This window comes from Mustela erminea, chromosome 7 (assembly GCF_009829155.1).
Source record: "Mustela erminea isolate mMusErm1 chromosome 7, mMusErm1.Pri, whole genome shotgun sequence".
In the NCBI taxonomy this organism is placed as follows: Eukaryota; Metazoa; Chordata; class Mammalia; order Carnivora; family Mustelidae; genus Mustela; species Mustela erminea.
Window position 1 is genome coordinate 104295443 of NC_045620.1, and position 23005 is coordinate 104318447.

A 23005-nucleotide genomic window follows, 5' to 3' on the forward strand; every position below is an offset into this window, starting at 1 on the left:
GGCCAGCATCCCAGATGCACTGTGACCCTTCCCTTGCCTCCAAGGCAGCAGCCGTGGGATGACCACTCACCTGGGATCACACTGTTACTCCGTGGAACTGTCACAATGGTCTGACCCTGAAGGACCCACACCTGCTGATTCAAGTCGGATACCTCCCCAGTATGAGGTTGACTCACTGCAGTTTAAAGAGAGAAGAATAATGGAGAACCATTATAATTAGGCCGTTTGGCTAGATGCTAGGCCCTTCGGGAAGGAAGGTCCAGGGTTTACACACCAAAACTGACAGCATTCACATGACCCTCAGCTCAGCCTTTCTTTCTGGGAAAGCTATGGGTTGCGGTGAGGAGGGCCAGGACTGCAACTAGTCTAACAGGGTAAAATGTCCCATAGGACATGTGTGCTGAGTCCCAGCTACTCCCTCTGATGCCTCTTCTGTGCTCGGCTTGGTGCTGGGTCTGGAGCTAGAGCAGAGGATAAGCACTGCTCACTGTCCACAGGAAACTGGAGAGCACTGGGTGGTAAGAGCTATATACAAAGAGGGTCAGAAAATGCTGGCGTAGCCAGGAGATCCAGAAGAGACAGGAGTGAGTGCAGGTGTCCCAGGCCTCCAGAGCCCCAACTCAACATCACCTGCTGTAAAGGGTTCTCCAGAAATAGGGATTCCTCGAATGCATGTCATAGTGGGGTTGTCTCAACACCTGCGGGGACAGTGATAGTAGATATGAGCATCAGGAGATATTTCCAAGACCTTTCTAGGACACTATTTACTGAGATCCTCATTCTGTACAAGGAGTTGGGAAGCCTGGCCTGACGCAGAGCCCTACTCAGAAAATCTGAGCCACCTCCTGAGACAAAACTTCAAGGTAGCAACAGCGAGAAAACCTCGGGCAGAACTTCCTCCACCCAAAGATCCAGGCAGTGACCAGATCTTCCTAGAAGTTCTAAGGCATGACTTTTGACCTTAAGTTGTCTGCATGTATCTCCTCCTCCTTCCCCCATTGACATCTGCTTCTGCCCGGGGGCAGGGCAGCTCTGTTAGGATCCTAGCAACTCCCTGGGAAGTGAGAAAGTGAGAAGCAGCTAGACAGGCACTGGACAAGTCACAGGGCCTGGCATAGCCCCATCTCTTCCCTGAGCCCTAAAGCACAGAAGAGAGGGAAGGCTAAAAAGTTGGAGGACTTGCTGGACCTTTATCAATAGTTCAGGGGACTGAATCACCGCTCCAACAGCTCCCAAGAGCAGTAAAGGGCTCTGACAGAGACTGCCATTTATTTGGTAGAACAGAGGAGGTGCCACTATGTGGGGCGTGGCAATTGTATGTCAGAAAATCTTGGGTGTCTCAGATGGCAAAATCATAGCATCAGCATTGAGCTGCACCAATCCACGCCCCAATCCACGCCCATGGGGAAATAGAGCTGATGACAGTCCCCAGGTTTCTCAGCAAGGGGACACTGAGGGACTTCCCCAGAACCCAGTTATCCTACCTTGTCACTATAATTGGAAATGCCAGGCCCTTCACAAAAGAAGTCCATCTGCTGGGGCAGGCAAGCTTGCCCTCTACAGTTCCATTAAAGGAGCCCTGTGATTGCAAAATTAGCTGTGGGCTTCAGGCAGGGTCCACATGGCATTCTTGGCCATCCAACCATGCCTGAACCACCTCAGGCCACCCCTGAAAAGAGAGCTAGGCTGAAAGCTCCCCTATTGTACTCTTTTAGCACCTCTACCCGCCTTGAAAAGCCACAGACACTGAGCAGTGTACCCTTAACCGAGGTCCCTGGTACCTCCAAAATGCAGTGGACTCTAGAACTGCCTGAGGACTAAAATGGTCAGCAATGATCTCCCTAAAACCTGAGCCCCAGATCCCAACTTATCCTCTACCCTCTGGTCTAGTGATGCCATTTGCATTTGCATATGCATATGCATAATGCATTTGTAGGTTTACAATGAATGGTAACAGTTATTACTACTTTTGGGGCCGGGGGACCATGTTTATTATACTCCCACCCTCCATCCACTGAGGTCAAGCACAAAAATTTTCTGAGGCAGAAGCTAACTTGACTAAGGAGAATTTCAAAAGACTGGAAACAATTTTATATTTACCTGCCTAGCTGGGGGGGTGGGAGGCAAGGGCTAAGATAGAACCTTCTAGGCAAGCACCTCCATGAGCCCCTCTTCCCACCCCTGAAAGTCTCCTTGCTCATCCTCTCATACTTTTCACCCCCATCTCCTTGTTGACCTTGGAGGAACATGGTCCTTTCCTTTGAGCCCTCAATCCCATCACTTTTGCCCTCCAGTTCATCTGTTACTCCAGGAGAGAGTGTGATAATGAATTTGGACACACTGTGTTCAAAGCCAGGCTCAGCCAGTGTCACCTCTCTTAAGTCCCCCTCTGTCCAACCAAAGAGCTTCTCAATTATGTATCAGTCAACATACCTCCTTTCTTGGGAAGTTCACCAAAAAAAATGACATCTAAAGGGTCCTATCATCTGGCCCCCAAATTCCTTAGGCTTCTGTTTCAATCAGGATCTAGTGTGGGAAGAACCCACACAAGGAATTTCAAACAAAGGGCACTGGTTACAAAATATGTTAGAAGGCTAAAGAGTAACAAGAAGGTGCTGAAGTATCCCTGATATTAACAACTGCAGGAAAGAAACAAGAAGAAACAAAAGAAGCTAGGAGATCAAAGGAAGGACCCTGTAGGACTGATGCCCAGACCTCAGGAGGGGACTCTCTGCCAAACTGATGCTCAGACCTCTGAATAGAGAGTATAGTCTGTTCGGTGCATGAACACAAATGCAGAGAGGAGGCATCAGCCCAAGAGATGCTCAGAGGACCCAAGGGACACAACCCAGAGAGCTGTATTTTCACTGATGCCAAAGCCTTTGGGTATAGCTTGATTTCTCCATGCCCAGAAGAAGGTTGCAAAAACCTATGTCTTATGATGACATGTGTCCCTTTCAGCTTCAGCCTCTTATTCCACTTAATCCTGACCTTCCCCTCACTTCCCAATATTCAGAGCATCCAGTAATTTCCAGAATTGCCAGCAATCAGTATCCATTCTGAAGTCCCCAGTTTAAAGTTTACTGTGAATGAGTATCAGAGAAATTAGAATAGGGGTTATGGTGATGAGAGGGAAGAACTGAACCACTGGGGTGGGTAACTGAGGAGCAGAGACGCCATATCTAGTAAAGAAATGGACCAGAAGTTTAGTCTTAGTCAGATTCTTTCTATTAATGTTCTATTGTCACATACAAAGTGAAAATTGTGCACACCATTAAGTGTGGCTTGAATTGAGTTCAGGTAAGTACTCATAAACCCAAAAAGATCCTAGACATGAAAATAATTTTAAGAGATCATGAAGTCCAGATTCCAATTTTTAAGCTCTAAGATATTATCATCCATGCTTGTTTGGTATCAAGTCCTTCTATTTTGCTCATTTAACATGCTCATGATCTTGGTAAGTGGAGGGAACATCAATGGAAACCAAGAAGGGAGAGAGAGCTTGGTCATTCACCAGGACTAGAATCTCTAGAACCTGTTCATAGAGGCACAGTATCCATAACAATGTATTCATGTAGCCAAGCTGACATTCACAAGGAATGAAAGCAGAAGGAACCATGAAGTAGTAGATGTTGTCTGACCCCCACAGTTGAAAAATACACAGAATCAAATTCATAGTCAAGCTGGGTTTAGAATCTGTAACTCCTAATTCCCCAATCCAAGGCTCTCTGCTCTAGTGCTCACCAGTTCCAATGTGGCTCCTAAAAGGACCAAAGCCACTGCACCTTATATCCTATCAGGGGCTACCTACAACTAATCTAGCCTGGGCTTTGCTACTGGAAGAGAAATGCCATCACCTCGATTGAACTAATGGGGCAACACAGTGTGCACCACAGACCACAGAAAACAGCCTGGGCCATTTGTACTCAAGTAGATTGGGGAAAGTGGGACAATGCCAAGGAAATTCCCAGTATGACCTCTACAGAACTGCCTCTACCAAATGTGGGTGTGATGATGTAGTTGAACTTGCCCAAACCTCAGCTCCTCTAAGCAGCTCAAGCTCATTGTCTAAAACCCCCTTCCCTGTGGGCTGACCCATCCTCATTTCTTTCCTGAAGCTGGGTCCCCCATGAAAACCCACACTTTGGGCTGTGGGCCAACATGCTATTTAATAGCTTCCTCCCCGTGTGAAAATGAAAGACAGCTTAACAAAAATAACCCCCCAAACTCCTCACCAAAATGGCAGAAATAAAAGAACCATTAAAGGCATTAAGACAAAAGAATTCAACTATACAGGACCAACATCAAGGTACCTTTCTGTAAATTTAAAACATCTGTTGACAAAATTGTACACTTGTGTGCAACCAAAAAATAAAAACAAACAGCTAAAGCCTCTATCGGACAGCTCGTAGTAAATATATAACAAGCTAATACCTAACATTCAAAGTTTTTAAGTAGTTCCCACTAGCTTAAAAAATGCAAGTAATTTTATAGAAAAATAAACAATAAATGTAAAAAGCATTTCTGAGAAGAAAATATAAATGTCCAACAAATAGAAGTAATTATAGTTAACCATACCAGTAATTAGCAAAATGCAAATCAAAGCAACAATGAAATTCCATTTCCACCCATCAGGAAGGCACAAATTAAGAAGGTGGTAGGCAATGGTGGTGAGGAAACAGATTCACTGACTATATGAATGGATGTGTGAATCAGCACAGTCTCTGTGGGAAGCAATTTTGCAGGAGCTATTATAAATCTAAATATATGTGCCCTTTGACTCATCAATCCTACTTACAAGAATCTATCAGTCAAGTTTAGCTTCAGAAGCTGGAAAACTCCCATTCAAAGTGATCAAAATATTCATTAGATCACATACTTGGAAGTCCAGAAGTGATATGTGATCAGAACCACTGATCTGGTAATTCCATAATGGCAGCAAGGATCTCTTCTGAACTGGCATTCAGTACATAAGGCCAGGTTGCCTCATGTCTGTAAGATAATTTTCTGTGAGAATCAGAACTACATGTTCAGACATTAACATCTTTGCAAGAAAGAGAATGTCTCTCCCACATCAAAGTCTTTCAAGTCTGCTTGGGTGAACTTGAGAGTCATGCTGTGCCCATCAGGTCCTAACAAGAAATATATGACACATTCAAAATTTGGCAGTTTGAGGCAAATGTAATAAAGGGGTTATTTATAAAGATGTGGGCAGAGTATAGGGAAATCCCAAGGCATAGATAATGCTGAATACTGGGGCTAGTAACAGTAGGATAATGAGCCTGAATGGACAAGAAGAGGAAACAGTTACCAGAACCCACACAGAGAGAGAGCTTGGTGGAGAGGGCAATGTAATAGAAGCCATGACCTACCTCAAGAAAAACAGCTTGGGGTGACGCCAGAGGGCAGGAACCAGAACTAAATACCCGGACTTCTCTCTCTTCCCACCTTCCAATTTCCTTCCAGGGAATTGTGAAGGCAATGGTGGTGGAAGTCATCCAGCATAGGCTAAGCCTTTTGCCCCTCAAGTCCATGCTCTTACTCCATGAGTCTGAAATCTGAGGTCCCTATCCCAAGTGAAATATAAAAAGACAGCAGCTTCTGAATCACCACAAGTTAGGTCTATGTGATCATACCCCCAACTGAAAGTTTTTAAAAGCCATTCCCACTGTTGCTCCTGTAAGGTGGTTAGAGGAAAATACAGGAGTGGGGAGGAAACAGTTAAGAAGTCAACTGATAGACTACTTGATTCTGTAGCTATTCACAGGGTCTAATTTAGTAATCATGGCTGCCTTCTCCCACCATCTATCCCATATTTCCCTTGCTTTCTACAAGTACCTTAGCAGGATGCTCTTCTTCACCTTGAGGGTAATTCAAGCCTTTGTGTCTATGGACTCTGAGTCCTCAGTGCTCTTTTTACGGTTTAGGGTGTTACAGTTTTTCATTGTCTGAAAGTACAAGGCAGGGGAGTAATAAGACCTTCTCCAGGGAACCCCCTGGGTTCCAGACACAGTCCTGTGTACCTCCATCAAGTAGCACCAACCTAGTTTTCCCTAAATAATCAGGATTAAACACCCCACCCAGTAAGTTGACTCCTTTCTGCCTGTTTATTCAATGACATGAAGGGCCAAATGGCTATAAGGCAATCTCAGCTTCCAATTCCTCCAATCCTTGACTGTATTCCCTAGTGGAAGCATTGCATTCCTGGGCACTAAAACCTCCTTTCCATGGAGCTTAGGGTCATGTAACAAGAAGAAAAATTTCCTACAGTATGCCATTTAGTTTAAGAGTAAGAGGGTCTCTTCCCCACTCCACCTTTTGGCTCTTGAACCTCTGCATTCCCATCGTGAGGAAGACAGTAATATTTATCAAGCAGTAGTTTAAAGAATATGCTGCTTTCATAAGACAGCCCTCTCTCAACGTGTTGTGTTCTACTTGGCACCACATGTGACTCTTCCAAAGACCATTCCACTAGTTTATCAAGACATCTGCACATGGTAAAGCCAACAATGGTTCAGGTAGAAAAGCCAATGAATTATTACATGCGTGTGAACTTGTAGCCACAATGCCTTTACTGAAAAATGGAATCCTTAGTTAAAAATGACGCCCTGTGGCATCATGCAGTAAGTCCGCCGCCTATGGTGTTGCTGGCAGAAGTACTATGAGTTGAGAAGATAAATCAATACAAAAATTTAGATGTATCTCTACAAGAAAAAAGCGTTGGCCTCTTCATAATGGAACAGTCCAATACAATCTGCTACCAGGGAGTTGGCTGGTTGCATTAGGAAATGTCAGGGTTTTCTGTTGATCTCTGCTGATGATGGTTTGTTTGAGCACTCTTCAGTGGCAATAACCAAATCGATTTGTTGAGGGGAAATCAAGCGGCTGAGTCCATGCATAATCTCCATATCTACAACCATGGTCACTTTGTACATGGATCCACTGAGTTGGCAAGGGACTGGAGAAGACTGGCATCCACAGGTTGGGACACTTCGACCTCTCATTTACTGAGAGCCTCCTCTGCAGTAGATGCCATTTGGTAGTCCCTTGTTTGGAAAGCAAATATCTTCACATTCCCCATTCTGTGCCCATTCTGTGAGGTTCACCTGCATACTACTCTCTACACATCCTTGTAGCCGATGTCCTAATCTTTCTCCTTCCAAGTTTCTGCCCAGCTAGCCAACTCATTGCCCCACAGATCAGTGTAGATCTGCCTCACAGATCTCCTCCAACATGAAATGAATAACCAAATATACTACCTCAAGTTCTGCCCAATGGGAGGATTTCCCTTCATCATTATTTTTCAAGGCAAGCTGAAGGGGCTATAGCGAAATGGCAGTAGCCATCTATTTCCAGCTGGGGCCAGCATACTATGCAGATCCATACATACATCCAGTCAGGCCTACGCTTTTCCTCCTCCATTCTGCATCGTCCCATGAGACTCTGGTATGAATTAAGAAATGGGTGGAAAAGCTATAAAGAAGCAGGTACCATTGGTGTCTGAGCTACCAATTTATGATGTTGACTTTTGCCTTTCAGATAAGCTTGGGCCTGGTCTCCTTTACATCATTATTTTTAAAATAGACTGTTCCTGTGCCTGTCCAATCTTATGGTTTGGTAGATCAGGACATTCCAAGCTCATGGTGGACAGTTTAAATCATTTCATATCTCATGGTTAGGAATTCAGACTCTATAATAAACAAATAGCAGTTCTGGAGCTGATTTTCAGCAGGGCTGAAGAGGACACGGCCTTATTCCAAAACCCCAGGGATTTTCCCCGTCATTTTTCACCTGGGGCTTGTAAGAGCTCTATTTGCAACAAACACTTCTAGAACCAGTGGGTCTGTTAATTCTTAAGGCTCATGGGGCAAATAAGCTTATATCCCAACCTGGATATTCAGCATAATCTTTTCTGGATCTAGGACCCATCAAAACTAGCAGCCTTATGGGTTATTTGGTACATGGACCACAACAGCATGCCCAGACAAAGAATGTGTTAACCCTAAAATCCAAAGAAGCTCATTAATCACTATGCCTTTTTCCCCCCTGCTGGGAGATCTAAGGTCCAACAATCTATCGCTTTTTTTTTTTTTTTTTAAGATTTTATTTATTTAGGGACGCCTGGGTGGCTCAGTTGGTTAAGCTGCTGCCTTCCACTCAGGTCATGATTCCAGGATCCTGGGATCAAATCCCACATCGGGCTCCTTGCTCAGCGTGAGCCAGCTTCTCTCTCTGCCTCTGCCTGCCACTCTGCCTGCTTGTGTTTTCTCTCTCTCTCTCTCTCTGACAAATAAATAAATTAAGTCTTTAAAAAATATATTTTATTTATTTATTTGACAGAGAGAGACACAGCGAGACAGGGAACACAAGCAGCGGGAGAGGGAGAAGCAGGCTTCCCACTGGGCAGGGATCCCGATGCGGGTCTTGATCCCAGGACCCTGGGATCTTGAACCAAGCCAAAGGCAGATGCTTAATGATCGAGCCACCCAGGCATCCTGGTCTATCACTTTTTAGGCAATTTCCTGAGATGCTTAGACTACTAGACCCCCAGAAATGTCATCAATATAGCAGACCCCTGAATGCATCTCACTAGCATTTCTCTTTCTAAGGCATCTAGTGTGTTTGCTACTTCTTGCTTACCAGATTCAATTAGCATAATGTCATCAATGTAATGGACCAGCACGTTGATCCTAAGACTTATGATGATGAGGAATTGGAGAGTTGATATAGACATGAAGCAACACAGTCTTGCATGTGAAGGCAAATTGCTTCTGGTCACCTTTGCTCATAGATATGGGGTTTAAAAAACATTTCCTAGGTGAATAGCTATATACTACGTCTTGGGCTGTGTTTATTTGCTCCAGTGAGGACAATATATGCAGATCTGCAGCCTCAACTGGCTTTACAAGTTGAAGTTTATGATGATTTCCTGGCACTCTCTGCAACCTATGCAGTATTTGTACCAACCAACAAGGCAAATTAAATGGGATGTGAAATTAATATCCTTGCATCTTTCAAGTCTTTGATGATGACACTAATTCTAGTCATCTCTCCAGGTATGTATTGCTTTTGGTTTGGGACTTATTATCTTGGCAGGGGTGAGGAAGACTTCTAGGGGCTTCACCTTTGCATTCTGTCCACAGTAACCCTAACTTAATAAGAAGGAACTGAAAATGGGGCATGTTGCCAATCACTAAATTTATTGATTTAAATTAGATAAATTCTAAACCTGAGAAAATAATCTAAGGCTGAGCCTTCAGGCAGATTCAACTCCAAAATCCATCTGTCTCCTGACTTTTATAACCTTCTACTTGGCTTGATGGACTACAGCAGCATTTGGCATCTCTGGGGATCAGCATCAGTGTGGAGCCAATATCTGAAGCCCTTGGAAAGTCTTTCTCGCTTTCCAGTACACGGTCCTCTGATAAATGGCAACACGTGTCTCTGGGTAAAGCTTGGGGGAAGAGTCCTACTATTTACCTGTCACTCTGTATTTGTCTGCTTGGGCTGCCATGACAAAATACCACACACACGGTGGCTTAAAGAAGAAAAACTTGTTCCCACATTTCTGGAGGCTGGCGGTCCAAGATCAAGATTTTGGCAGCATTGGTTTCTCCTGGGGCTTCTCTCCTTGCTGTGCCCTCTTGTGGCCTTTCCTCTCTGCACACACACATCCCTGCTGTCTCTTTCTCTTCTTATAGGGACAACAGTCATATTTAGATTAGGACCTCACTATCATGACCTCATTTAGCCTCAATCACTCCTTTAAAGGCCCATCTCCAGACACAGTCACGTTGGGAGTTAGAGATTCAACATGTGAAGCAGTGGGGGCAGGTGGGGAGACACAATTCAGTCTGTAACACACCACTGTGCAAAATTCTTCTTTAAAGGGACCTGGCCTTTGGCTCAAAGGGCTTCAGGTCTGTGATCTCCCTTCAGCCTGGAAATCAGGTAAAAAGCCATAAATCCTCCACTATACCAATTCAAGTTAGGTGCTCTGCCTACCACACCTAGGGCTTTTTTCCCATACGTGTTAAGCAGCACCTTAGAAGCATCTCCATCTATTCCACTTCTAGAAATCTACCCTACAATGAATTAGTCATTGCCACAGAGTGCTGACATTGTAAATACACAAGTAGCTCACTTTGAGCTGTTGCTCAGGGAGATGGAGAGAATGTTGGGACACACCTGTGACTCAGCTGCCCATTAATCACCCACCCCGGGATGACCCAAGGGACCACGAGCAAATGTGTTGGTGAGGGGCATCCAGTCTCCCGAAGAACTCATGGTAACCATCCTCTCTGGGCTAGAGATGATGGTTATTTAAGTTTCTAACATTAGAGGAAGCTAAATGAATACATATTTTTTTATTTGACACACAGAGAGAGAGATCATAAGTAGGCAGAGAGGCAGGCAGAGAAAGGGGAGAAGCAGGCTCCCTCCTGAGCAGAAAGTCCGATGCGGGGCTCGATCCCAGGACCCTGGGAACATGACCTGAGCCCAAGGCAGAGGCTTTAACCCACTGAGCCACCCAGGCACCCCTAGATAAATGATATTTATAAATGCCTGTACTTTTTTTTTTTACTTTTCCTGTATCATTATTTCTAACAAAAAGTTTAAAAGAAAAATGAAATGAATGTATTATGGTAAACTGCTAGAGTAGTTCGTTTGGTACTGCTGATTCTCTGATTATTTTTCCATACAAACAAGGTGTTTAGACTAATGGAAAGAATTATCAGTTGGGCAAATCCAAACTGAGGAATTCTCTGGTATACTGCCTAAATTATGATTTAAACCTAGTTTCTCAAAAAAATTTAATAATATAAACTTAGTTTCTTATTTTTCCCCAAACAAAACAAACATTTGTCTTGTCAATCTGAGACTTTTGTCAAAAATCAAAAAGCTTTGGTCACCCTAGCTTGGAGCTGAGAGGTCAGCTGTGCTCCCTGGGACCAGCAGAGGGCGCTGCGGCACCAAATTACATCAAAAGGCCGAGCCTCCGCAGGCCACATCCCACCCATCTGGGGTGGGAGCTCTGAACTTAGCGCAGTGGCACCTGAAGGCAGGACCTTTGTTGCAAGCCTAGAATCGTGCTTTCAAACTTTACGCATCCCAGTTTGAAATTACCTTGCAACCGAGTTCACGCATACGTGTAAATCTATAATCAGCTTGTAATGTTAACCTACCAAATCTGACTGATGGAATATCAATAAAATAAATTTCCAAAAAATACAAGATAGTTGAACAAAATTAAATTTAGCTAGCTAAAGTGGACTTTTGGTCTTTGTAACTTCAGCAAATTATTGTTTTAAATAATTTGCATCTTAATGAACCCTTTTTTGGTGAAATATTACGATTTTTAGTTACTGAATACAAGAAACGTACTATATCCGTATATCTTATTTTTCTTGTTGCAGGATTAATTTTTTGGAATTTTGAAACATTCTTTAAAATGTAGGTAATATAAAAAAATTATGAAAATTTGACTGGGTAAAGTCATAAAGGCCTATGGCCTCCTTAAGATGAAACATTTGTTTTTCGTAAGTTGTTTGCTTTATGGGGAACAGGGTGTATAGAATTCAAATAAAACTAGAAAGGTATCTAATTCACAAGTCACTCACAGCTACGAGGACAAAACTCTATCATCAACATGTTAAAATTTTCGGAATTGGGATGCCTGGATGGCTCAGTCATTTGAGCCCCTGCCTTCGACTCAGGTCAGGATACCAGGGTCTTGGGATGGAGTCCCGCACCGGGCTCCTTGCTCAGTGGGCAGCCTGCTTCTTCTCTCTGCCTCTGCCTGCCACTCTGCCTCTCCCCCTGCTTGTGCTCTCTCTTGCTCTCTGATAAATAAGGAAAGAAAAGAAAAGAGAAAAGAAAAGAAAGAAAGAAAGAAAAAATCTTTTTAAAAAAATTTTAAGAATTTATTTGAGCAGAAATAAATTTCAATCAAGCAGCATCCAATCTAGCAGATAGGAGCTAGATTAGGAGCATCCAATCTAGCAGAAAGGAGCTCTGAGGAGCTGTGCAGAATGAAAGACTTTAGTAGGCAGAAGGGAGCAGAAATAAGGATTTTGTTTATAATGTTTGTAAAGATTAATGTAAATGTTTGTTTATAATGTTTGTAGAGAACAAAATAAGAATTTTGTTCAACTTGGCAAAAAATCAGGTTGATTATTGCTTATTGCAAGGTTACTTCCCTTAGGTGATGGCAGAGGTGTCTCAAGTAGATCAGGTGACTCCTGAATGACTTGCCCTTTTTTAACCTCTGGTTTCCGGATTCCATTTCAGGGACAGCTGATACTGTAATTGAGCCTCGGTTCCGTGACATGGGGCTTAGCATGAATGACTCCATTTTGGGACTGGTGTCTTGTTTTGTAGCCGACATAATAACAATTATCTTAAATTTGATTCATGCTCCAAATAATTCTCTTCCTTCGTTTAAATGTCTTGTTTGCATGGAAGAGTTATCACCAGGAGCAGGAAACAAACCGTGAGGACACCTTGTAAGGTGAATGGCGATTCCCGGAGTGTCTACAAATGCAAAATAAGAACAATGATTTTGTGAGCTTGGTTACAACAGGAGTTAGTCACAGAATGATGCAGTTAACTGTTAAAGGCAAATGCCTCACAGAGTGGCAGAATCAGTCCCTTATCTAGCCTGTGTGAAAGTGTTATACTGTTTGAGACTGAGGGAGCAAAAAAAAAAAAAAAAAAGGTTCCACTCTCAAATAATAACTATTAATAGAATATTAAGTTAAAATTTTCATTTCAGATTGGTAAAAATGCATAAGTAACTATGCCCAGTTACTACAGCAGTTGAGATCCATCCCTAAAGAGAAATTCTTCAAAACAAGCTACTGGAGATGAATATTCATGAACCAATAAATGCTTTAAAATAAATAAGATATTCTAGAAGCACTGCAGGAGTTTGTGTCCTGGTAATGGGGCTGCAGAAATAGAAAGGTGTCATGGCTTTATGTCAAGTTCTTTCTGAAAGCACTGAGATTCAGTTACTTTGGGCGATTATCGAATTCACAGGGAAGATCTAGGGTGTAAAATCTTGCCAGGACATCTGAATTCCACACCACATGATGCTAAAACATCGATGTGTCTTAAAAAACCCAACGGCTCTCATCCAATCCATTTTCAGCTCCTTAAAACACAGAAGCAGAATATTCCTGAGTAGTAAAAAAAAAAAAAAAAAAAAAGAAAGCTTTACTAAGAATGTGCTAGCTAAAGGTAGAATAGACATTTCATAATATATTATTCCCCCTCACTATGTTTAATGGACTCTGATATATGTCTTATTTCTTTTTTTTTTTTCAACTCATTTTTATGCGTTACTGTGGTTATCAGCCCACAGTTGATAAGGCATTGTCCTAGCATTACAGCTAGGAGAAAACAGATCATTGTCAGTTGGCTCCGGAGGGCACAAGGGCCTTCTGGTCTTCTCCAACGCCTAGCCCCACAGAGAGAAACAAGCTTGGGACTAGCAGAAATTAGTCCTTTTGGCCCATCCTGACCCTAATCATGCTTGAACGCCACAAGCACTTCCTCTACAATTCCTTCAAAAATACTCTGCATTCTATTTCTGTTGTTGCTATGTGAATTAACTAGTAAATTAAAGAAAGATTTTGTGGGGCCAGTGGGGGGGGCACGCAACTCTGTGGAGGTGTATCATGAGAATCGCTCAGCAAGGACCTCCTGTGTCCCCAGTCCTGTTCCTGGCACCACCTCTGTGCCTCATGGCCCAGAGCTACAACTACTCATTGGGCCCAGCTAAAAGGCACACATAAAGCCAGAGTTAGGAACAGACTGTGTCCCACAGGTCTGTTCCTAAGTCAGTTCAGAGCCACAAATGCTCACATAACCCACACTGTGGCTGCTTAGGCCTCTTTACAGAATGGTCTCTGTATTCAAGAACAAGTATCCCAGCCTCCCAAAGAACAGAAGAATAGTCTGCTAATCTTTCAAGGCCTGGACCCAGAAACTGGCAATACTGCATTTCTGTCATAATTCTCTTGATCTATCGCAGAACCTGCACTGATTCAAGAGGGTTGCACATAAATGCCATCTCTTGATGAGAAAAATGTCAAAGAATTTGCCTTTATTTTTCATCTGTCATAGTCTGCCTTATTTCTAGTCCTCCCTTATGCAAAATACACTTATGCCCACCCAAGGGCTCCCAAAGTCTCATCCAGTTAAGGCATCAGCTTGATGTCCAGAACCTCATCAGCTCAATCAGGTAAACTATAGCTAAAGGCCCGATCTGGTCTGCCTACACATTTACACACTGTGAAGACTCCCTTTGTGCTCCAATGGCACCGTTGGGTAGTCAGGACAGAGACTAGATGGCCTGTTAAACAAAAAAGATGTACTATCTGGTCCTTTACAGAAGAAGTTTCCCATCCCTAGTCTAAATCAGGTCCAGTTATAGATAGGGCTCATTGGATGAAGTTTCTCCCGATCTAAAGACCTGTGAACCAAAAAGAGAAGTGATCTGCCCACATGTACCAAACCTGCGGTGGTGAATAGGTAGAGAGCAACCGCAAGACATTTTCCTGTTCAGGAGGGACTCCAGACAATACACAGCAGTCCCTGGTTCACAGCAGTGCGCAGGACCAGCTGGGACCACATGGCCACCTCCTTCATTAGGGGCAAGGCCGGCTCACCGAGAGCAGGCTCCACCCTGAGCCATCAGCCTCACCCTCCGAGGCTGTTTCCGAGCCTCCCTTTCTTTTCCACAGGGAGTAGCCTGCAGCCCCTCTCTGCCGCAGGGGACTTTTCTCAGCATGCTTCTGGCCCGTGGAAAACTGGAAGTCTGTGTTCATTTTCTAGCACAAACTTCACAAAGCAAACGGCTCAAACGTAGCCCTCCAGTTCCAGAAGTCAGAGGCTGGAAATGGGTCTCACTGGGCCAAAATCAAGATGTCGGCAGGCTCTTTCTGGAGGCTCTAGGGGAGAACTGTTTCCTTGTCTTTTCCAGCTTCTAGGAGGCATCTCCCCTCCATCTTCAAAGACAGCAGTGGCTAGCTGAATCCTTTTAAACACTGCCTCCCTCTGACTCTGACCTTCCTGAGACATCCTCTTCTACTTAGAAAGACCCTTGTGATTACCTGGGCCCACCTGGGTAATCCAGAATCATCACCTGACCTCAAGATCCTTAACCAAATCACATCTGCAAGGCCCTCCTGTCATGTAAGGTAACATATTCACAAGTTCTGGGGTTAGGATGTACACATCTCTGGGGCCATCATTTTTTTTGTATATAATATGTAATATATATTGTTATATATAGTAATATTATATATGGTAATAATATAATATATAGTTGAATCACACATAAATATATTTTAATATATTATATATAAGTGATATATAATATCTATAACTATAAATAATATTTAATGTATATCTTTATTTATATATTAAAATATAATTATATTTTATATCATATCATACTGTATATCATATATAATATATATTTTATTATTTTGTATATTATATATTGTATATACTAAAATATATTTTTATAGACAATGTATTTTATACTTATATAATAATAATATTTCCTATAGAAATATGCTTATATAATATTTTATGTTATATATATTTTTGTATTTTTATATATGTTATATATAGTTATATAATATTTTATATATTAAGGCCTCTCTTTATATTTTACTTCTCTGTCCCTTTCAGTCCAACCTACTACGATGCCTTTAAAAATGTTTTGCATTAAAGGGGTGCCTGGGTGGCTCAGTGGGTTAAGCCTCTGCCTTCGGCTCAGGTCATGGTCTCAGGGTCCTGGGATTGAGCCCCACGCCAGGCTCTCTGTTCAGCAGGGAACCTGCTTCCCCCTCTCTCTGCCTGTCTCTCTGCCTACTTGTGATCTCTCTCAGTCAAATAAATAAAATCTTAAAAAAAAAGTTTTGCATTCTCAATATATAATCAATTCTATTAGGGAAAGAAACACACCTACGTTCTTTTCAAGACAGACCGCTCTACTTTGTGTCACCTGTGAGGCTTCTGGTTTTTTCAAGGACGTACGAGGCATGCCCTAAATTCCTCTGAAGTCTCCCAGTTTACCACATTACTTCAGGCAACACTTTTTCTAAACTTCTCACCCCTACAAAACACACGTCATTTAGTCAGTAGCACTTTCCTCACTGTCCTGGCCCTCACTAACAGTCTCCCCAGAGCCTTTCAGCTTCCACCTGTCATCAAACGCAAAGCAATGGCACCCATTGTATGCTTTAGTCACTGGAGCACCTCACTGCTGGTCCTAAATTCTGTTCCATTGATCTATTACTGCTTCACAAATCACTCTAAAACTTAGTGGCTTATTTTACTCAGAATCCTATGCTGTGGGCAGGGCTCAGCTGCAATGGCTGATTCTGTTTCACATGGCTGCAGGATGCATTGCCAGGAGGCCACTCACTTGGCTGCCATGTTGGTGCTGGCCATCAGCTAGGAACTCAGCTGTCCGGACTGTCAGTGGGGCCCTAATTCCTTTTCACGCAGACCTCTTCACAAGGCTGCTTAGAACTTCTCACAATGTGATGACTGGTGTGCAAGAATACATATTTCAGGAGACATGACATAAAAGCCACCAGTCCACTTTTATCAAAAAAGACAAGAGATAACAAATGTTGATGTGAATGTGGAGAAAAGGAAACCCTTTTACACTGCTGCTGGGAAAGTAAAATGGCACAGCCATATGGAAAACAGTATGGAGGTTCCTCAAAAACTAAAAATGGAATTACCATATGATCCAGCAATCCCACTCCTGGGTACTGAAATCAGTATCTTGAAGAGAGATCTGCACACCCATGTTCATTGCAGCATTATTCACAATAGCCAATGTATGGAAACAACCTTAGTGTCTGTCAATAGATGAATGAATTAAGGAGATACATATACAACTGAATATTACTTGGCCATGGGAAAGAAGGAAAACCTGCCATTTCCAACAATATGGGTGGACATTGAGGGCATTATGCTATCTAAGTCAGAGAAAGACAAATACTGGATGATATCTCTTATATGCAGAATCTAAAAAACTGAACTTGCAAAAACAGAGAGTAGAATGCTTCCCAGGGGTCGGGGGTGGGGGAACAGAGGAGATGTTATTTAAGGGTACAAATTTGCAAATAACGGATAAATTCTAGAGATCTAATGTACAAAATAGTGATTCTAATCAACAATACTATATTATAAATTTTAAAGTTGCTAACAGACCAGATCCAACACAAAAAAAGAAATTATAAGTGTGCGATATGAGAAAGATATGTAAGTCAAATACCATAGTAGTCATATTACAATATATACATGTATCAAACCAATACATTGTATATTTCCACAATGTTATATGTCAATTATATCTCAATTTTTTTTAAGTTGCCAGTCCTTAAGACGTGGACCTGTCTGGAAATGGCACAATTCTACCACATTCTGTTAAATACTGGGTAAGCAATCACAAAGCCCAGCCAGAGTCAAGAGGAGGGAACATTGACCACCCTTGTCAAGAAGAATGTCAAAGAATTTGCATGTATTTATTCTGCCCTACCAATGAGTTATTAACAAACCATTTGTTGTTTTCATTGTTTCACATCAATCCACTCCCATTTTTTTTCCAATGAGGCTATAGTCTCAGTGTTATATAAGACACAACATATGGGGCACCTGGGTAGCTCAGTGGATTAAGCAGCTGCCTTCAACTCAGGTCATGACCCCAGGGTCCTGGGATCGAGCCTTGCATCAGGCACCCTGCTCAGTGGGGACCCTTCTTCTCCCTCTCCCTCTGCCTCTCCCTGTGCCCTCTCTTCCACTCTGCTCTCTATCTCTCCAATAAATAAATAAAATCTTTAAAAAAAAAAAACACACACAACATAGCTCCAGACATCCATTCAGAGCTGCACGCATGGTACATCCCGAGCCCACGTATGTGGTTCTCACCCCCAGCTGCAGAACACCCTCCTGGGCTGTGGACACCATAGACTTTGGCCCTTCTCAACCCTCTGGCCCAACCTAAAACTGACTTCCTTGGCAGTGGACCTCCATGGATGGGGAGATGGAATAGCACTCACTGGCTTGTCCAGGCTGTTGTCTCACTAGGAGGACCTCCTCCCTAAGGCTTTTCTAACTTTTCCAAATTCTATCCCTAAGACCTACTCTGAGCAACCTGCCCCAAGGTACAAGAACAGCCATTTCTCCCAGGAGGGATTTCCCTAGAAATCAATGTGTTTTCAGTGATCTGGGGGGAAGAAGAGAATGGAGCTTAAGAAAATACAAACCTTGATATGCTGTGGTAGGGTACCACTGATATGTCACTCATTCCCTCTAGTCCAGGGTCCGGACTGACTAATTTTGCAGGCAAATAAAGAATTTTTAGGAAGGTGCTTTTGGAACCCCCTCTCTTGAGCCTTCTTTGCTTGACAAATACAGATCCCAGAAGGCTGAATGTAACATTTTTTTTAAGGTGGCTCTGTGGATAACCTGAGTGGATACCCTCTGAAGTTCTACTGTGAATTTTATTAGCTTTCTGAGCCAATTCTTTTTTTTCTAATTTTTAAGATTTTATTTATTTATTCGAGGGAGAGAGACAGAGAGAGAGAATGCATGGAGAGGGGGAGAACAGTCTCCCTGCTGAGAAGAAAGCCTGACATGGGTCTCAATCCCAGGATCCTGAGATCATGACCTGAGCCAAAGGCAGATGCCTAACTGACTGAGCCACCCAGGTGCCCCCTCATGAGCCAATTCTGTCTGTAATTGGATATCAGTCACCTACATGTCTCTAACCCCTCCAGGCTATTGGAGTCATCCTTTTTGCAATGTTTAAGTAGGAATTTGCTTAATTCCCTATCCAACATAGAGTAGAAACTCAATTTCCCATATAACCTATCCCCTAATGCTTCAGGAATACCTCTTGTAGTCCCTGCTTTGTTATATCTGTTGATCTCTCTCATGGCTCACATATTTTAGTTTTTTCCTTTGTTTGTCGCAAACTGACACAGAACTTTGGTTTCCCCCACAAAGCCTGACTCTACCAAAAACAAAACACTTAATCTTACAAAGCAGTTGTTACCAGCCAGTAGTTCTCAAACTTGGCTTTAGAAACACCTAGAAGGCTTTTAAATATCCTGATGCCAAGTCTACTCCCTAGATCAATTAAATAAAAGTTTCAGTTTTGTTTTTTTTTAACTCCCTTGGATGTTTCAATGTCAGCAGTGCTTGAGAATCTCTCAGCTAGCACACATTCCTCAATACCTGTGAAAGGGTCATCTGGAGATCTTGTTATAATGCAGAGTCTGGTTCTGGGTCTGGCATGGGATCCCAGATTCATTTTTCACAAGCTTTCAAATGACGCTGCCGATTCCCAGATTGCATCTTGACTACCAAGGAGCCCGCAGACATGGGGGATGATGACGGCCCAGCAAACAATTTATGCCCTTCATGGTTCACACTGGTCAGTGATGCTGCTCTCAGAACTTCTCAGAGACCACCTTACTCTTCTAGTCCCACCTCCCAGGCCTTCCTTTCCTTGCATTTCCTTCAGCTTCTCTCTATTCTCAGACCCCATGCCTTATCCTTCCCTGGCTGCTTGTGGAAGCATCAGAGTGTTCCTTCCTTTGTTTTTGTTTTGTTTCATTTTGTTTACAATTTATTTATTTATTTATTTATTTATTTATTTATTTGGGGTGGGGGGACTGCATGGTGGGGAAGGGCAGAGGGAGAGGGAGAAAGAATCTCAAGCAGACTCCACTCTAGGTGGAGCCCCAGGTGGGGTTGACCTCGGGACCCTGAGATCAAGACCGGAGCTGAAACCAAGAGTGGGACACTTAGCCAGCTGTGCTACCCAAGTACCCCCAGAGTGTTCCTTCTTTATCAGGCAAATAGATATGGTAGGGTTTCCTAGCACATCTCAGTCCCATTCGATGTGATTTCATCCCACAACTAAGTACACTGTCAAAAGGATATACTAGGGGCGCCTGGGTGGCTCAGTGGGTTAAGCCGCTGCCTTTGGCTCAGGTCATGATCTCAGGATCCTGGGATTGAGTCCCACATCAGGCTCCCTGCTCAAGCAGCAGGGAGCCTGCTTCCTCCTCTCTCTCTCTCTCTGCCTGCCTGTCTGCCTACATGTGATCTCTCTCTTTCAAATAAATAAATAAAATCTTTAAAAGAAAAATTTAAAAAAGGATATACTAATCCCAAGGCGGTACTCTGCCCAGGACATGTCACCTTCAACTTGTAAGTCACAGGTTCCCAAACTTTCTCAACTCACTGTGCCCTTAGTGTCTCGGGAATTTCTTCACAGAGCCTCTAAGATAGGAGTGCCTGTCAGGTCTGTTTATTAAGTAGCCAGGTTGAAACAACTTAATGATAGTGGCTTTTATGGGTCTGACAGATGTCTGTGTTTTCCTTAAAAATTTAAAAATAACCCATGGCACCTCTATGAGTATGGTGAGGCACCGGGGGACCCCTTGACTCACACTTTGGGAACCATGGTTCTAAACTAACAATTGGGATAAGTGTGACCTCCAAATGCCCTAGATATGTAAGAAAACCTTGTAGCAAGGACTCTATCTGGGGGCTGAAGTTGATGGGATAGAAAAGGATTTCTGGGTACTGTTTTCCTACCAGTCCCAACTAGATCTGGCACAAATGCCAACACTTAACTCTCTACAGTAGCTAAGAGATTAAATTTCTAGATTCATCACCCAATGGGATTTCCAATGGACTCTGGAGTTAGAAGAGTAGAAGAAAAAACACAAGAACAAGAAAGTAGTTCTTCTCCTGATACAAACCTGTAAACATGACTCATCTTGTATCAGAAAATCTAGGCAGGGAGCTTAACTGTTATCAAACTGTATTGCTTCATGGTGCAAACTGTTTCCAATTAGGAGCCCAACACTATAGCACAATGACTCTTCACCCAGGCCATACATTAAAATCACTTGGGAGCTTTCAAAAAATACCAATGTCTGGGTACCACCCCACATCAGTTAAGTCAGTCACTGGGGATGGGACCCAAATCTATAATTTTAAATTTCCTCAGGTGATCCTATGATCAGTGGGTAACACAGAAGAGGGTACAAACCGTAGATTCCCTCTAAAGGTATCATGTTTATGGAGTCAGAAACAAAACTGTTGCATTTGTTTATGTTTGTACATAGTTATATAATATAAATGCTAATCTATCGCATCAATCACATTTTATATCTGTTGTTCTACATAGACTCAGTCATCAGTCCTGTATGTGGGCTCATACCCTCCCCCATCCAAAACCTGAATTCAGTCACAAATGTTTGGTCATCCCTATGAAAGATGGCATAGGGACAAGTTCCCTGTCTAGAATTGTCCCATACCCTTAACCCCCATAAGCAGGGCTGACCAACTGAATCCCCTACACCCCACCCCACCCCTGCCCATGCTCATCCAGATCCCTAGCCACTGATGCAGCTGGCCCTGCCCACTCAGACAGGCTCCACAAGGGCAAGTACAACCCCTCTGCACTCTTCTTAAGACTCCTGCCATCTCCATCCCCTTCTGACACAGCGCTGCTGCTCCTGGTGCTTCCTCCCTCCCCTGTCATCCTCACCCCTCACTGTCCTCACTATCGGCCCAGCTGGTGCCCAATACTTCAGAGATCTGTGCACCTGGGCACTGCTGATGTCATGGGCCCACCAGTAAGGGGGTGAAGAAGAAAGTGTTATCAATACTACTACCATTACTACTACTACTATTACTACTACTACTACTACTACTAATAATAATAATGACAAACTTCCATTGGATATTATCAACACAACTACCACTAATAACAATGTTGAACTTCCATTGGATGTTATCAATACTACTAATAATAATTAACTTTCATTGAATCCCCACATACCAATTCTACGTAAGCTAGTTTTCATTATCCTCATTTTACTGATGAGCAAAATGAAATTGGTGAAGCTTAGTAACTTGTTCAGACTGTAAATGACTGACAGGGTTTTGGCCCCAACTTGGTCTGATTCCGGAGTGGTTAGTTACCAAAGTTCCTCTATGAATGGATGGATTAATGGGTTGGAGTGAAAAACTAATGAGAGGAGCACATATTGCCTGAGTTCAGTGGGCAAAGTAGGAACCCAAGGCTGGTGAACTGAGGCATGTTCGTTGTTCATAATCTCTGGTACCATTTTTCAGGAGTAAAAACCAATCCATAATCTTAGATACATACACTATTCCAGACCCAAAACCCAGCAAGTTCTGGTTCTAGAAGGCAAGGTTCTCAAAGAATTTCCAGACAAAAGCACCACAACCCCAGGTGACTCTCCCCCTTGCTTTATTTATGATTTATGATGTATTAATTTATGAATGATTTATTTATGAATTTATGATTCTCGTTCTCTCACTTCCCACCCGGCCTGTATAAAAGCTCCTCTCCCGATGGGGCCTTCAGCCCCTCTTTTCTCTGGAATGGGCAAAGGGCTGCCTCTTGGGGAGCAGCCTCAAAGAATGGGGGTGGTGGGTAGCAGTGAAAGGAGATGGGCCCAAGGAGGTCCTGGATCTGAAAGAAGTTTATCTGAAAGCGTTGGGAGAAGGAGCTAGAGGCACAGGGAGAGGGAAATTCCAAGAATCGAGATGTTCTCAGCCCTAGGCCAACTCACTTATGAGAATTTGATGACAAAAGAGGGTGTTGTACCAGAAATGTCAAAATTAAAAAAGATTATTTTTCACTACAAGAGCTGACCCTGTTTTCTGACTTTTTCCAGACACCTTTTATGTATCGACTTCACACTACAGAAAAGCTAATATCAAGAAAAATCTTACTTTTTGGCTGTCTCTAAAGGAGAACTCTGTCCCTTCTATGATAGAGTCAAAGAGCCAAAACATCTCTCACGGCAGCTGAAAGTAAGAGATTGGGAAAGAAACGTTCCCTGTCCTGATGCCTGGGTGGCTCAGTCGGCTCAGCATCTGCCTTCGACTTGGGTCTTAGTCCCAGGGTCCTGGGATG

At 43.0% G+C, this 23005-nt stretch overlaps 1 protein-coding gene across 3 annotated transcripts in view; it reads right to left on the reverse strand.

Annotated features, from left to right (window-relative positions):
* Positions 1 to 23005, reverse strand: part of LOC116595902 (interleukin-36 gamma-like) — a 54793-nt gene that overhangs the window by 3988 nt on the left and 27800 nt on the right. For all 3 annotated transcript variants that reach the window (XM_032352744.1, XM_032352743.1, XM_032352742.1), the window contains one exon: positions 71 to 175. In XM_032352744.1, coding sequence (XP_032208635.1) covers positions 71 to 175 — 105 coding nt within the window. The remainder of the gene's footprint in view (positions 1 to 70; positions 176 to 23005) is intronic.